General features: G+C 41.7%; 1 protein-coding gene across 2 annotated transcripts in view; it reads right to left on the bottom strand.

Annotated features, from left to right (window-relative positions):
• IRAK3 (interleukin 1 receptor associated kinase 3) overlaps window positions 1-16,975 on the bottom strand; it is a 51,595-nt gene extending 34,620 nt beyond the window's left edge. The window contains exons 1-2 of one of the 2 annotated variants that reach the window (XM_055328397.1): window positions 16,762-16,975; window positions 2,627-2,809 (exon numbers count right to left, since the gene is read on the bottom strand). In XM_055328397.1, the coding sequence (XP_055184372.1) occupies window positions 2,627-2,809; window positions 16,762-16,900 (322 nt within the window). In that variant the 5' untranslated portion in view covers window positions 16,901-16,975. The remainder of the gene's footprint in view (window positions 1-2,626; window positions 2,810-16,761) is intronic. The other variant, XM_055328398.1, reaches the window with a different exon arrangement.
• Window positions 16,976-17,273: the final 298 nt, after the last annotated feature.

Raw genomic sequence — 17,273 nt, 5'->3', positions numbered from 1 at the left:
CCACTTTGCTAGGAATGTTAATTTCTAAATCTCAGTTTCATTCTCTGAACGGTTATAAATTTGCAAATGTGAATAGCTTTCTAAGCATCAGGCATTATGCAAACATGCTTAACACACAAATACCTATCTTAAATTACTGTTAGACATCGTTAAAAATATTAAAGTATAAAGCAGAAAATTGAAAGAAAAAAAGCTTTTTGCCCATATGTTTTAAAGTTTTACAGTCATGGGATTATCTCTCCATAAGTTAGTTTTTATTTTTTGTATTTTATTTTTATCCCATTCTGTGCCATTAGGTATTAGAGGTGTGTATGTGTACGTGCAAGTGTCGTCAACCATAAACACCTACCACCCCTTCCTGAATGTACACTGTAACTTCTGTCCTATTTGAATCGAGGTAGTCTATGTAGGTTCCTACAAAAGATGAAAATCCTGAAATATTTTGGTGTCACATCTGACATTTTCATTCAGACCACAGAAATTTAATTTCATCTTCTAGTTTTTCTTAGATTGTATTCTGTTTTTAAAATTATTTTGTTCAGAAAACTGGCAACAAAACATTATCAATTAATAACAGACCTCCTTGAACAAACTATAAACCAAATAGACCTAGCAGACATTCTACAGAACATTCTACCCCCAAACAGAACAATATACACATATTTCACAAGTGTACATTGAATAAGCTCCAGGATAGACCATATCTTGTGCAATAAAATGAGCCTCAATAAATTAGGAAAGATTGAAATCATATAAAGCATATTCTCTGACCACAATGGAACTAAAATAGAAATCAGTAACAGAAGGAAATTTGGGAAATTCACCAATACATGAAAATTAAACAACAAATCCAAAAATAACCAGTGAGTCCAAGAAGAAATCACAAGGGAAATTAGAAAATACTTTGAGATGAAGGAAAACAAAAACACAACATACCAAAACTACAGCACTCAGAAAAAGCAGTGCTGAAAGGGAAATTTATAACTGTAAATGTCTACCTTAAAGAAGAAGAAAGATCTTAAATCAATAACCTGAATTTTCACTTTAAGGAACTACAAAAGAAAGAGTAAACCAAAGGAAGCAGAAGGAAGAAAAGAATTAAGATTACAGTGTTACAGTGGAAATAAATCAACTAAATAATATAAAAACAAAAGAGAAAACCAATGCAACCAAAGTGGGTTCTTTGGAATAATCACAAAATTGACACTCCCTTAGTTAGACTAGCCAAGAAAGAAAAGAGACTCAAATCACTAAAACCAAAAACAAAAGAGGAGACATAACTACTAACCTTATAGAAATAAAAAGAACTATAAGAGAATATGATGAACATCTGTATGTAAAAAATTAGATAACTGAAATGACATAGACAGATTCCTAGAAAGACACAAACTGCCAAAACTAACTCAAGAAGAAATAATTTGAATGATGTATTGCAAAGGAAAGAGATTGAATTAATAATCTATGATTTCCCACAAACAAAAGCCCAGGTGAATCCTACCAAACATTTAAACAAGATTTAACATCAGTTCTTTACAAATTCTTCCAAAATAGAGAAGAGGAAGTAACAACCCCCAAATTGGTCAATGAGACCAATCATATTATCCTAATACCAGTGCCAGATAAAACAACACACGAAAACTAGAGCCCAATATCTCTTATGAACATAGATGCAAAAATATTCCACAACAATAAGAAAAACAACAAATTCCAACAAAATATTAGCAGACTAATATAAGAAGATTATATGACGTGATCAAGCAGGATTCATTCAGGAATCCAAAACTGGCATGCTACACGAAAATCAATGTAATATAGCACATTGTTCAAATGAAGAACTAAACCCATGAAACCCAGTAACTTGTCACAGAGATCTAAGGGATAGAAAAGAATTTCCTCAATTTGGTTAATGGTATCTGTGAAAAGCTGATAAATAACATCACATATAATTGTGAAAAACTGAATGTTTTGCCCTTTACATCAGGAACAAGAAAAAAAAATGCTCTTGCCACTTCTATTCAACATCATACTAGAGGTTCTAGCCAGGGCAATTAGGCAAGAAGAAGAAAAAACATCACAGATAAGTATTGTGTGGAACAAAATTTGAAGTACAGGCACTAAAAGTCATTGTCCTTTTGTCAGGGAGACAGGGAGATGATACTTCATTGTCATGTAAAATAGACGATTCAAAATGGCTTTCCTTAAAAAAAAAGAAAAAAAGAAAAGAAAATGGCTTTCCTAAGAAGCCAGCAGAAAGCTATGGATTTCACGTCAAAACTAGAAAATAATTGCTGATCATTGACATTTAAACGCCCCTGCCCCTCCACCTGTTCATGCTCTCTCTCTCTCAAATAAATAAATAAATAAAATCTTAAAAAAACAAACAAACAAACAAACAAAAAACCTAAAGAAGTGGTAGAAAGGAATGCGTTGCTTACTCAGGCAATAAGGAAAGAAAGTGTTCTAAAAAAAGAAAGTAATGAAAGCCTTCAGATAAAGCCTCAGGTCAGGAATCGGTGACACAGCATGGCCAGTCAATGTCTCGAATAAGATACAATATTTACATTTACAAGTTATATTGCGAATAAAATGGACTGAGAGCCACGTCATAAGAATCATAAATGTTTACCATAGTTCACAATTAAATGGATAGCTCGATGATGCCCCATCTCCTGGAGAATCTGTAAAAGGTCACCGATGGTCTTGTTTTTCTGTGCCCAGGACCAAAGTAATTCTCTTGTTCCACTTTTACCTTGGTCTACATACTTTTCAATGTGACGAACATCCAGCCAGCTGCTCGAGAGTCTCTCCGCTGTGGAAATTGCAACAGGAAGAACCAAAAAATAATTTACTTTTATTGGAATACTTGTTCGGGGGTGTATGTTTTATTTCATATTATTTATCATTTTTATTTTGAACTAATTTTAGCAATATACTGCCCACCCAACTGCCCCCAGTGTTAACATCTTATGTTACCTAGGACAATGACCAGGACCAGTGATGACTAAATTGCAGACCTTATTCTACTTTCACCAGTTTTTCTACAAATGCCCTTTTTTTGGCCTATGATCCTACCCAGTTTTGCACAGTGTGATTGTTGCCACTTTTTAACCTCCAGTCTCATGGTCTTCAGTCTTTCCTCATCTTTAAGGACAGTGAAATGCTATTGTGTCCTCCTCACTACATAGTATCAAGAGGTTCAAGATGCCCACGTCCTACCACTAACGATACTGATCTTGACTGCTTCGTGATGGTGGCATATGCCACCTTAGTAGGTTCCTCTACTATGAAATTACCTTTCCCAGTAAAATAACTGTGTTGGGGGAGATACTTTGAGACTATGGAAATATCCTGCTTTTCCTTTGATTTTGCCCATAAACATTTGCATCCACCAGTGGATTTTGTCTATCAGAACTATGATTGTGGTCTTTGCTTCGTGGTGATCTTCTATTTCCCCTTTCTCCTCCTACATTCACTAACTGTAATTCTTCTGTAAGAAAGTACTATCCATTCTTCCCCATTTAACTTACTTATATCAGTATGGACTCAGGAGTGTTTATCTTATTCTATAGATTAAAATCCAAAATTATTATTCTCTACTTTGTTGCTACAATTATTCCAGCTCTGTCCATCCAGGTGGGTTTCTGTGCTCTTCTGACAAGCCCTATCAGTTTTGGAACATTTCCTTATTTTCTGACCCTATAAGATGCTATGCTTTGGGCTCATTATGTATTTCCTCCCATCCCAGCCCTGGAATCAATTACTTTTCCCAGGAGTCCTGGTTCATTTTATGAGATAATGTATTTAGAAGACAAGATGTAGGTGCTACATGCACTCATTACCACAGGGCTCCATTGCTTCCAGGCCTTCCATGCAGACAGGGCTAGGAAATACATGTGCATTAACTCACACACCTATAATTTCTCTGTCTATACATACTAAAAACCATGTTTTGGGGGGCATCTGGGTGGCTCAGTGATCGAGCATCCGCCTTCCACTCAGGGCATGATCCCGGGGTCCTGGGATCAAGTCCTGCATCAGGCTTCCCAAAGGGAGCCTGCTTCTCCCTCTGCCTGTGTCTCTGCCTCTCTCTGTGTGTCTGTCATGAATAATAAATAAAATCTTTAAAAAACAAACCAAAACCAAAACCATCTTTTTATATTGATACCTCTGATTCTAAGTCAACACTACATGGTATATTTTAGCCCTTCCTCATTTGTAACTGTATTCCCAAAAAGCAAGAAACTTGGTTCTCATTATCTACAGTATCTTTACTGATTTGTTCAATATTACTACTTTCAGAACTGCTAACCTATACCCCTAGGAGAAACACTTTAACCAAATACTGCATTTATGTACACTTCTTTTTGCCCTCAGCCCAAGAGTATTTAGGTTAGAGCCTATTTCCCAAAGTTCCTAGGTTAGTTCTTCTTCTCCTCTCCCTTCAGTGTAACTACTCATTTGCAATAGTTAGGTTCAGTTGTTGCAGTTTTAATGGAACGCTGCTTTAAATTTTTGTTCAATACTCTCTTGCTGCTGAACATTTTTGAGCAATTAGAAGCTAATATCTGGATAGGATCGGGGAAATATTCTACTGGGATAGTAGGATTTAATTGCTCAAAAACAGTGTATATGGCTTATTTAAGCCTGGTATAAATACCTTAAGAGCTGTACTTACTGAAAGTATATGACTTTTTATGACACCCCAAGCTAATGGGATTCTTTAGCTTAAAAAAAAAAAGATACTGTCTTTCTGGACAACTTCCAATTTTTAAGGTGTATTTTAAGGCCAAGGAGAGAGAAAGAGACCAAATGACAGATCAAAAAGGTGTCTTTCTTGCTCCTGGGACAACACTCCCAGATTAGCCCAGTCATCTTGAACACTAAAATTAGCAATGTGGTTTGGAGTCAGCGATGATGATTGTGGCATCCCCTCATAACTTTATCCTCTGGAAAATCTAAAAAACTCTGGAAGCCAGATACACATCAATAGATAAAATCCAATTATCATCTGTCATGTGGTCAGTGTGGTCATGGGGACCCTCAACATAACTAGTTATGGAAAACAGCCTTCTCTTCCTCTGCCACACACGCATTTGGAAGCTCCTCTCCAGCGGTAACCAAGGTAACCTCTCTCAAGGACTCAATGATATTCTCCAAAGGTTGATGTCCTTTTAAAAGACAAATAGGGGCTCAGATCAGAGAAGTGCAATAAGCCCCCTGTGGAACTATCTGTGGTCAGTCTACTTCAGACTCCAACGTTTTAAAAAATTTCGAAGGGAGCTACTACGCCAGTGATAGTATTCAGTGAAGACATCAGAGAGGCAAACATCTTCTGATCTAATCTGGCATCCCTTCTCCCCAAGTTTTCAGTCCTTCAAGGGTTTGCTGGGCTATTCAATTTCCTTTAACTTTATGTTTTTGCTGAGAGTATAAGTAAATCCTGACAGTTGATGGAGATCACAATATGAAACCAGATTTTCTGTAATTTTCTGTAAACCAAAAATTGACTTAGTAGCTACCAGTGCCTACCAATATAAAATCTTAAAAAAAAAAAAAAAAAAGATGAGGGCATCATGGAAGGCTTCCTAAAGGAGTGGTTTCTGGAGCCTGAGCCAAGTTTAAAACTTTAAGTATTTCTAAAGAGAGGCCAATTCTCAAGGAATTATTGATACTATACTGGGGAGGGAAAAAAAATCACTGAAATTTCAGCTGGAAAACAAGATAAAAGAATGAACTCTGGGGACGCCTGGGTGGCTCAGCGGCTGAGTGTCTGCCTTTGGCTCAGGGCGAGATCCTGGGTCCTGGGATGGAGTCCCACATTGGGCTCCCCGCAGGGAGCCTACTTCTCTCTCTGCCTGTGTCTCTGTGTCTCTCATGAATAAATAAAATCTTAAAAAAAAAAAAAAAAAGAATGAACTCTGAGCCCCATAGGCTATATTGTCTTCAAAAGAGAAGTCACCAGTCAAGACAGAGGGCCCTTGTGATTCCCTGGACATACGCATGAATATATGGGTTTAGCAGAAGCTCTCTCATTTGACCTATGGTGCAACTCTAGGCAATCCACTGAGCAGTTTCAAAATTCTCATTAATAAATGTCCTTTGAGGAACGCCTGGGTGGCTCAGCAGTTGAGTGTCTGCCTTTGGCTCAGGGCAGGATTCTGGGATCCAGGATCCAGGATCAAGTCCCACATCGGGCTCCTTGCAGGGAGCCTGCTTCTCCCTCTGCCCATGTCTCTGCCTCTCTCTTTGTGTCTCTCATGAACAAATAAATAAAAATCTTAAGAAAGGGGCAGCCCAGGTGGCACAGCGGTTTAGCGCCACCTTCGGTCCAGGGCCTGATCCTGGAGTCCCGGGATCGAGTCCCGCTTCAGGCTCCCTGCATGGAGCCTGCTTCTCCCTCTGCCTGTGTCTCTGCCTCTCTCTCTGTGTCTCTCATGAATAAATAGATAAAATCTTTAAAAAAAAAAATCTTAAAAAAAAAAAAGCTTGCAAATCAACCAATCAATCAAACAGCTCTCTCTCAGGAGCACCTGGATAGCTTGGTCAGAAGAGCGTGCCACTCTTGATCTCAGGGTCATGAGATCAAGCCCCACATTGGGTGTAGAGAGTACTAAATAAATAAATAAATAAATAAATAAATAAATAAATAAACTTAAAAAGAAATCAGTTCCCTCTCCACTTTGAATCTTTGAGATAAGACATGACATGATTCTGGGATAATGTAAAGAGAGGATACTCTTGTGGGCTACCACAGTCACAGAGGAGCATGAGGGTGTGACGCTGCCACCATGCAGACCCCAAGACCTGGCCTTCAATGCCCACCTGCTTGTATACTTTGTCTTACATCTTTTCCTAAGCTCTTCTTTCCGGCTTTTCCCTTACTCAGACAAGGGAAGCCCCAAAACCAACCCCAGGTGATGGCTTCTGCCCTGACAAGACCTCCTGCTGCCCCAGACCACACAGACCACTTGAGCTAAACCGGACTTGGGACCGTGCAGATGGACCATGGAGTGACATCTGGACTGACCTACAATTACTTTTACCTCATTGTAATACTAAAATCTCTGCCCAAGGAGGAGCCTCAGCCTCATTCACATGCACACAAGGCACGCACAGGCAGGTGGCCATAGGCATGTGACCTTTTACCCACCTCTCCCTAGGATGACAAGGTTTCCCTATCTAAATATTCATCCTAACCCTAAACAAAAGGAACCTATTCACTCTTTCTCTGGGAGTCATTCCCCATGATCTCCTTATTTGCTGCAAATATAAGTTTTCTTTGTGGGACAACTGAACCTGGTGGTGTTTCTGACTCATCAAGGCAGGAACTCATTGGTTCGGTTACATTGTCAGCTCACTCTACAGTGGGGGTGGATTGGGACAAGGATTAAGGGCGGAGAGAAAAGTCTGTCAGATGGGGAAGTATTCCAGAAATGAAGGAAAGGACTGACAGGGCAAAGAGGAGGCCAGTATGCTTAAAACAGAGGATTCATGTTAAAGAAAAGGAGAACAGGCCCCATGGAGTCTCTGTGTTACCTCCGTAGGAATGTACTTGGCACCTGCTAGATGTTCACTACATATCTGCTGAGTGACAGACAGTCCCTGAGCCTTAGCATACAAATTTAAACTCTCTTCTGAAAGTAAACGAGGTCAATGAGGCCAATGGAAGATCTCTGAGAAGGGGATGCAAACACGGAAGTTTTAGTTTTTGGAGGATCCACCTGGTGGCGATGGCAGCAGGAGAGTCCCACAAAAAAATATTTGTACCTAAAAAGGTAAAAAAACGCTTTAGGGCTCACAATTCTCACAGTAGAGAAGCAATGCTTTATAACTGCAAGAGAGATCTGGAATTAACTTGTCAAGTCAGACTTCCCACCTAATTCTTTTCCCCATTTTCCTTTTCCTGTTTTAAATTTCTGAATTTCCCTCTTAAAAGTGCAACAGACCATGATTCTGTGCTCTCTCGTCCTGTGACTTGAGACACCACAGATGCAAAAAGAGCTGAGATTTTAGTTTCCTAACACTGATCAGGGTCAAGGGGTTCTGAGTTTGCACCAGGCCTACGTAAAGCAAAGGCATTTTGCTAATAGTAATAGTTCATAGAGTAAGACTGACCGGGGCTCCGTTGAAATGGATACTGCGTGCATGGGCTGCTTCCAGGATGAGAAGCCAAATAGGTTTTCTCTTTCTGTAACTGGTGATTCATGGTGTAACCTTAACAGCTTTCCTTCAGTGATGATGCATTTGGCATAGAAACACCACTAAAGAGTATTATTAGCATCCATAAAGTGTGTAATGCATTTGCAACAGATTCTAGAAAACAAGAGCTTCATTGTGATGGGACGGGAATGCAGACTCTTGACTTGTGAGTCATATCCTTCAATATTCAGAGTTTTCTCTACCCCTTCCCTTGTTTTCTTCCGGAACATAGAACTTTGTTCATTCGTAGTACTAAACAAAGAGTAAATTTCTCAGTGACTAACTGTGTTGTTAAGCTTGACCAATCCCCATAAAAAGATAAAGAAAAATATGCCATAGGTAAGCATTGTTTAAAACACTGTTTTTTAGAAGGCAAATCTTTTGTTTGAAAGGCATCTTGGCATTAAGTAAAGAAGCCAAAACGTCAGGTTGGCAAGTTCAGAGATTTGTCTATCTGAAGATACTGATTGCTTAATAATCATTTGTTCAAAGTTCCTTTTTGGCTTTGTTTTGAGAGCCCAGAACTATCTAGGTAATGCTAACTAACCACTGGGGAATTCAACTGGGAGATCACTCTTCATATGCAAATATGTCTCTGAAGGGTTTTTTTAGAATATCGTAACACACCCCAGTTTGGAATCTTTGTATTTGCATATAACCACATGCCAAAACCCTTAGTAAATTAAGACTGTGTTCTTGCATGGTTTGTTTTGATATAATATGATGGGAAAAGGAAAAGATGCCTCCCTCCTTTCTTCCTACACAGGATGCAATCAGGCCTTCTCATAAAAGAACATTTAACTGAAGATCTGTTTCATTCTCAGGGAAGTCAAATAAAAAGCCAAACGTGTAAGTTGTTGGCTCAACACCTCTTACCAGACGATTGCATTAACACCCACCAGCTAATAAATTTTACCAAGAAGTAGTTCTTGTCCACACTTCAGCTTATGTTTACTTTTGCCCATATGGGAGCAGCACTCCTATTCTGTGGCAGGGCAGGGCATGATTTTTTAGAGCACATCCTTCCATGTGCCCTGCTCCCACAATCCCAGACTCTGGTAAGGACGTAACATTAACTACCTCTGGGAGAAAACTTAAGAACAGTTCATCCTCAACACCAGCATTTCAGTCTGAAGCTCAGAAGCTGGGTGATTCCATATCCAGGTAATGATTGATGTGGGACACAAAAGGCAGAAGAAAAATTATTAAATTCCCTTACTGCCTACAGCTCATTGATAAATCCTTGAAACAGACAGAGTGACCTTCCTCTAGGGACTCAACTGCCTCGATGTTAATACTTTGCTAAGGACAAAGGCAATCTTAGTCCGACCCCAGGATGCTATAAGTCTACTTTAACATAAAAAAATTCCTTCAGAAATTTCCTCCATCTCTGAACCCTCCAAGATGCATGCTGGCAATCACTCCTCCCCACCAAGCATATGATCATCAATACACATCTGAAGGTTCTCATGACTAAGGTTTTATTAGATGATAATAAATGACATTTTCCGAACAATAGCTAGCCCCCCTCAAAGTCCTGAAGACCTTGCTTCCAAATTCCTTAGAGACTTACACTATCCCTAACCCCATCCCAACTTGAAAATATATAATGGGCTGCTCGCTCCTCATCACCCCGGTGCAGCTCTTTCTGCCCAAGGGTCCTGTCCACCCCCCGCCCCCCGCCACTGTGTTTTCATAAAACCCATCTTTTTGCACCACAGATGTCTCACGAATTCTTTCTTGGCTGTTGGCTCAAACCCTAAGTTCTTTTCCTACATCAATGATCAGTACTATCTCCCCATACTTTCTTCCTTTGTCAAACTTCAATAGGCCTATACAAATTGGCAAAATTAAATTGGGAAATCCCCAGAAGCAGGAACCATCACTTGAATCCAGTATATCGCTTTGTTTAATATCCTGCCCCAAAAGTTTTTGGATGTGTAACAGACCCCTGTTCATTATTCATTCAATCACAGGTATTTACTGAACATCTGCTCTATACTAGGTGCAATTTTAGATGCTAAAGGAGTAAGCAGGAAACAAAGCAAACAAAACATCTCCTGCTCCCTCGAAGCATATTTCTAGATGGGCAAAACACAAATAAACAACGATATTTAAAGTGTTGTGAGAGATAATCAGTGACTTGGAGAAAAATAAAGCAGGAAAGGGGCTTAAGGAACATGGCGGTGTCATATTTTATTATTTTAATTTTATTTTATTTTTATTTTTATTTTTTTGGCGGTGTCAATTTTAAAAGAGTGGTCAGAGTAGATAATAGTTAAAAACACAAAGGAAGTGAAGAAGCAAGCCCTCAGGGTTACCTGCAGGAAAAATGTTCCTTGTGTGTCCAAGGAGGCCAATGCAGCTGGAGTGGAGCAAACAAGAAGGAAGTGAGAAAAGCCATGTAGAACTTTGGGAGGCCACTGAGGGGTTCTGAATGGGGCAATGATACTAGCATCCTTTGCATGTATACTTTAGCTCACTGGCCGCTATGCTCAAAAGTGATTTGACGACGGCAAGAGCAGTAGCAGGGAGACCAGTTAGGAGGCTGCTGAAATTATCCAGTGGGATCTGCTGGTGGTTTGGACCAGGATGGCTGTGGTAGTGGTGCTAAGAAGCGGTCAGATTATTAGAGCCTGAAGGCAGAGTCAACAATATATACTGAGAGACAGGATGTGGTTTGTGAGAGAAAGCAAGAAGTCACAGAAGACTAATATTTTCGGCCTGAACGAATGAAGGATGATGGGGTTGCCACCAGCCAAGATGGGGAAAAACTCTGGTGGAGGGAAGCATTTCTGGGCTGTCACGTCGGAGACATCCATCAAGCAGACAGAGATGGTGCTGATGTTGGGGAGAGACAGAGAGACCCAGGCTAGAAAGGTGCAATTAACAGATAGATGGAATTGACAAGATAGTGGGAATAGGAGATAAACAGAAGAGAAGAGGTTTTGCGGTTTTAATCCCAGGGGTACTCGAGGAGGTCAGAGAGATAAAGACAAACCTGCAAGAAGGGAAGAAAATAGAGTGTAAGTTCTAGAAGTAAAGAAAGTGCTTCAAGGAGGAAGGAGTGATCAACTGTATCAAGTAAGAGGAAACTAAAGGGGCGTCTGGGTGGCTCAGTCGGTTAAACATCTGCCTTCGGCTCAGATCATGGTCTCAGGATCCTGGAACTGAGTCCCACATCGGGCTCCCTACTCAGCAGCAAGTTGGCTTCTTCCTCTGTGATCTCTCTCTCACTCTCTCTCAAATAAATAGGAAAAAATATATATATATTTATTTTAAATATATATATTTACTTTCAATATATAAATATATTTAATATAATATATTTAACATATATTTATATAATATATAAATATGTTTAATATTTAATATATATTTAATATTTATATAAATACATTTAAATATATAAATATATACTTTATATAAATATAAGTAAATATATTTACTTTAAATATATTTACTTTAAATATATATATTTTAAATATATATCTATTTTAAATATATTTATTTTTTTTTTAAGATTTTATTTATTTATTCATGATAGACACAGAGAGAGAGAGAGAGGAAGAGACAAAGGCAGAGGGAGAAGCAGGCTCCATGCAGGGAGCCCGATGTGGGATTCAATCCCAGGACTCCAGGATCACGCCCTGGGCCAAAGGCAGGCACTAAACCGCTGAGCCACCCAGGGATCCCTATATTTACTTTATATATTTATTTTAAATATATATATTTTATAGATATATATACACACACACATATCATAGAGGAAATTGAGAACTGATGATTGGATTTAGCCACCTTAACCATGGAAGAGATGTATTTTAATGGAGCAGTGGGGACTGAGAAAGAGCCTGATTGGAGCAGGTTCAAGGGAGAATGGAGGGATTGTAATATAAATAGCTCCTTTACAGAACTTTATCCTAAGAGAAATGGGGGGGGGGTAACAGGGTAAAAATAAGATCTAGAGAGAGAACACTGTAAGATGGGAGAAAGTCCATGGTCCTCAAAATAACAAGAGGCTCTGCTCCACTTTCAGGGAGGGGGAAGCATCACTCTCCATTCCTTAAGTGTGGGCTGCACATAGTGACTTTCTTCCAAAGAGTATGCAGAGAGGGGAGAAGAAAGAAAGAGTATGGGTGTAGAAAACTGACAGACACTACCTTCGCTCTGGTTAACATCAACAGCGCTAAGTCAGGTAAATAGTGTGTGCCCCTAATATGATGTCATGAGAATGGCACTTTACCTCTGCTGCTGGCCTCTCAAAAATCCATAACCTCACTCTAACCGTGAGTAAAACACCAGCCAAATCTCAGTCAAGAGACATTCTACAAAATGGTAGACTAGTACTGACCAGTACTCCTCAAAACTGTCAAGGTCGTCAAAAACAAGAACTGTCTGAGAAATTATAACAGCAAAAAGGGTCCCTAAGAATACAGGATGACTCAGTGTAATCCCCAGATGGGATCCTGGGAGAGAGAAGGGGGGCTTAGGACAAAATGATGGAAATCTTAATAACATATGGACTTTAATAATCATAATAATATATCGATATACTAACAAATATACCACACTCATATAAGACGTGAATAACAGGGAAACTGAGTGCAGAGTGTATGTGAAAGGTATAAGAGATGGGAATTTTTTGTACAAGCTTCTCAAGCTTTCTGTAAATTTAAAACTGTTCTAAACAATAGCCTATTTAAACTTTTTTTTTTTAAAAAAAAGACCATAGGCTCTGGAGTCTGACCATCTGATGAGAATCCTAGTCTGTGCTTCACTAGACTGTGACTACAGGTAAGTTACTTAAATTCTCTGAGACTCAGTTTCCCTACCTATAAAGTGGGACTAGAAAAAGTACCTACCTCACAGAATTTTTGTGATAAATGGCATAATCCATGTGAAGTGCTTAGCACAGAGTGTCTGGCAAATAGTAAACACTCGAGAGGTGGCAGCTATTATTATTACTATTATTCTGATCCTTTATTGAATATGCAAATATACATTGAATGTGATTTTATATTTAGTTTGCTTTAAAGTGATTAATGATAATTTCTATGATAAACTTATCTCATTTTTTGAGAGGAAGCCCAGATGCAGACTATCTGTAGAAGTGTTTCTTTCTCAGCGTATAATGACTGTGAAAGGTGTCACAGTGTGAACTGCTCCAAACTTCAATTCTTTTTTTTTTTTTAAGATTTTATTTATTTATTCACGAGAGACACCGAGAGAGAGAGAGAGAGAGAGAGAGAGAGAGAGAGAGAAGCAGGCTCCATGCAAGGAGCCTGATGTGGGACTTGATCCCAGGTCTCCAGGATCACGCCCTGGGCCAAAGGCAGGTGCAAAACCGCTGAGCCACCCAGGGATCCCCAAACTTCAATTCAAATACCACCCCACGGTAATGTAATGAGATGACTTGTCACCAGAGGCTCTGTTAACATCGGTAAGGATATCAAGGTCATCAAAAAGGAGAACTGTCTGAGAAACTATAACAGCAAAAAGGGTCCCTAAGAATACAGGATGACTCAGTGTAATCTCCAGATGGGATCCTGGGAGAGAGAAGGGGGGCTTAGGACAAAATGATGGAAATCTTAATAACATATGGACTTTAATAATCATAATATCTGGGATCCCTGGGTGGCGCAGCGGTTTAGCGCCTGCCTTTGGCCCAGGGCGCGATCCTGGAGACCCGGGATCGAATCCCACATCGGGCTCCCGGTGCGTGGAGCCTGCTTCTCCCTCTGCCTGTGTCTCTGCCTCTCTCTCTCTCTCTCTCTGTGTGACTATCATAAATAAATAAAAAATTAAAAGAAATAATCATTATATCTTCAGTCTGGGCTCCTCCTTTCATTACAGAGCCATCCAATCATCATTAACCAGAGAGTGTATTACCTTGTGATTATACTACTCTTAACAATACATGATAAGAGTGATTTGAAGAATTTAGACATAGAATATGTATAAAGATTTTTAAAAAATTAAGTGGAGAAGTGACAGTGTGGTAAAATAACTGGTATATTAAGATGCTACTCCCCCTTTCACCTTCTTTTTTTTTTAATTTTTTAGTTTTTTTTAAATTTTTTTCCCCTTTCACCTTCTAAAGTCAAGTGTTCCCTTCTTGCACCTCTTCCCATCTTTCTCCTTTCACTGTGCCAACAGGGAAACTCAGCATATTTAAAATGAACAGTTGCCCTCAACCACCCTGAACTGAGCCCGGCTTGCCTTCTGGCTGAGCCAGTAATTCATGAAGCAGCTGGGCTGTCCTCGGTCTCCTTTCTGAGCTATGTAGTCTCGTTACGTGCACAGCAAACTATAGCTGGGGAATCAAGGACCAGAAATTTTAGATTCTTCCCCTATGAAAGGATATACAAAGGAACAATGGCCAGACTATATCTAAAAATAGAAATGTGACCCACACCATGCATCAATCCGTCCAGGATGCCAATCCACTATACACAGCAACTAGTCCGGGAAGTCATATTAGCATCTGTAGCAACTAGTCCAGGAAGCCAAACAAAAATCCCTGTAGCAATCAGTCCCACATAGTTAGGACTTAATTAACAACTGCCAGCTTCCTTAATTTTTGCCCCTGCTTCCCATTTAGGAGCATCTGGAAAAAGCCAACTCTGCACCCTAAACAATTACACAGAATGCCCCCCTACTAGTTGGCCTGTCCAGAGCTTCTTTGCCAACTGCCTCCAATAATGGAAGACCTGAAGCCTTCTCTTTTTTCTACTAGAAAGCTTTTCCACTCCTCTGCTTGCCTTTGGGGCTCTGTCAAATGCAAGTGACGGTGGCTGACTCACTTGCTTTGAATAAAAAGCCTTTGCTTGTTCTCATTTCGGGGGTCTTTATTTATTTCCACAGCTAGAAAAAAATGGGGCTGCATGTTTGAAACGGCTCATTGAATTGTTCTTTCATTGGCTGAAATGAATGTACTATAGGCTGGGTGATGTAGCAGAAAGAGAAGAATGGTCAGTATTTGTGAACTTGAGGAAGTCATGTCAGGAAGTGTAGAGTGGCTGCGGGTAAGGGCACAGGCCGTGGACCCAACTGTCATGGTTCAAATTCTGGCTCTGCTATTCCTGAGCTGTGTCCATTTGGGCCAGTATGAATTAATGCACACCACAATTCCCTCATCTGTTAAAACAGTGGTGATGATAACAGCACCCACCCCACAGGGTAGCTGTAGAGGACACAACCCCTGTAAAGCATGAGTATCTGGATTTCCATGCTGAGAGAGACAGAGTCCAGCAATACTGGACTGGACTTGCTGAATAACAGCAGTGACATGGGACGATGACTGTCCCTTTCAGATGGGACACATGTTCTTCCGTTGTCAGCCTTCAAAATGCTTTAACTCATTTATGAAGCTACCTAGACCCATTCACTACCTGTGACGGTACTGAAAACCTTTTTCTCTTGCGAATGTAGTAATTCCAGGAAACCAATGGATGCTAAAACTGCCTATGTTATCCATTTCAAAAAGACCCCGTGTGGGAGGATCTTACCGCTCAAACGCATCCTGCGAATCTCTATGCTTTCTAGAAGTCAGAGAGTCAAGTATTCTTCTCTGACATTTTTACATAAGGGTCACACTTTAAAATTAGAGTTCAAAAAAATAAAATACAATTAGAGTTTATAACACATAAACCATCTTTATATAACTAGAAGCCCGATGCCGCATTCCAGAAGTTCACCATACCGTTCACCAACAGTAAAACTTTTTTTCTCATAGGTCTTTTGACAGTCTTGTTTAAAAAAAAAAAAAAAAAAAAAGGAGGGGGGACTATTTCATTAAATTAAGGCTAGGTTGTTTGGACACAATTGTGTTTATTTTCAACTAATATTAAACGTGGCATCATGGAAGATCACATTTATCAAAAAAGTGCCCATACTTAACAAAACAAAGATTTTTTTCCCCCTGAATTATGTCCAGGGATCACACTCAAGACTTCCAAAAGGCAGTGGCTCGACCTCCCAATGGCTGCCTGCAATGGCTTTAAAGCCAACTTTCTAGATCCAAATAAAAAGACATGCACGAGCCATCGAGCATCGGCCTCCACGCCAGAAACTCTGTCAATAAGCCAGAGATATTTAATTAAGAATCCCGGGAGCCGCATTTTCATGAATAAAGTAGTGCTTTACGCTAGCCTGTCACCTGAAATGTGAGGAGATGCGCGCCTGGAGGTGCCCTGCCGACCCCACAGCCTGACCGCAGAGACGGGCTGCGCTGCAGCAGGAGCTCTGACCCGGGCCACTGGGGCCCTGAGGAGGCTGCGAGCATCCGAACCGCGCGAGGCACAGGGTCGGGGAGCCCAGCTGGCTTCCCCGCAGCGCGGCCCGGGGTCTCCGCGAGGGAACGGGGAGCCCGGCCTCGGGGCGCAGGGGGCGGCTGCGGGCTCGCCTCCCCGGGCGCGGCGGCGCGGGACTGCGCATGCGCGCCGCGGCCCCCGCCCCAGCCCCCGCCCCAGCCCCCGCCCCAGCCCCCGCCCCGCCCCCGCCCGGGGCCCCCGCGCCCCGTGTCCCCGCCGCCGCCGCCGCCGCCGCCGCCGCACTCACCGAGGCCGCGCCAGCCCAGCGCGCCGTCGCAGCTGTCGAGCACCGCGCACAGCTCGCCCAGCAGCGCGGGCGGCAGGTCGAACAGGAGCGTGTGCGCCGACAGCGCGCCGCGGGCCCCGCCGCCCGCCGCCCAGGCCATGGCTCGGCCGCGGGGACGCGGAGCTCACGGAGCTCAGGCCTCTCGGCGCCCCGAGCAGCGCTTACACAACCGCGGAAATCCTGCCCCCCGACGGCGCCCGGGCTGCACGGCTCGCCGAGCCCCACGGGGGGCGGGCCCGCATGACGCACTGCGCCGCCCGGCGAGGTGCCCGGGCCTCGGCCTGCGGCGCCCCCGGCTCCCCCGGGCCTCGGCCTGCGGCGCCCCCGGCTCCCCTCGGCCTCGGCCTGCGGCGCCCCCGGCTCCCCCTGGGCCGGCGCTTGCACGACGACAGGCCATTTTGCAAAATGCATCCGACTCTACCTTTCTTTTTTTTTGCCAGAAAGCAGCGCATCTTTACTGAGGAACACTTGGA

Source organism: Nyctereutes procyonoides, unplaced genomic scaffold, assembly GCF_905146905.1.
Source record: "Nyctereutes procyonoides isolate TBG_1078 unplaced genomic scaffold, NYPRO_anot_genome, whole genome shotgun sequence".
NCBI lineage: Eukaryota > Metazoa > Chordata > Mammalia > Carnivora > Canidae > Nyctereutes > Nyctereutes procyonoides.
The sequence above is the reverse complement of the archived record's forward strand: the minus strand, read 5'-3'. Positions and strand labels throughout refer to the sequence as shown.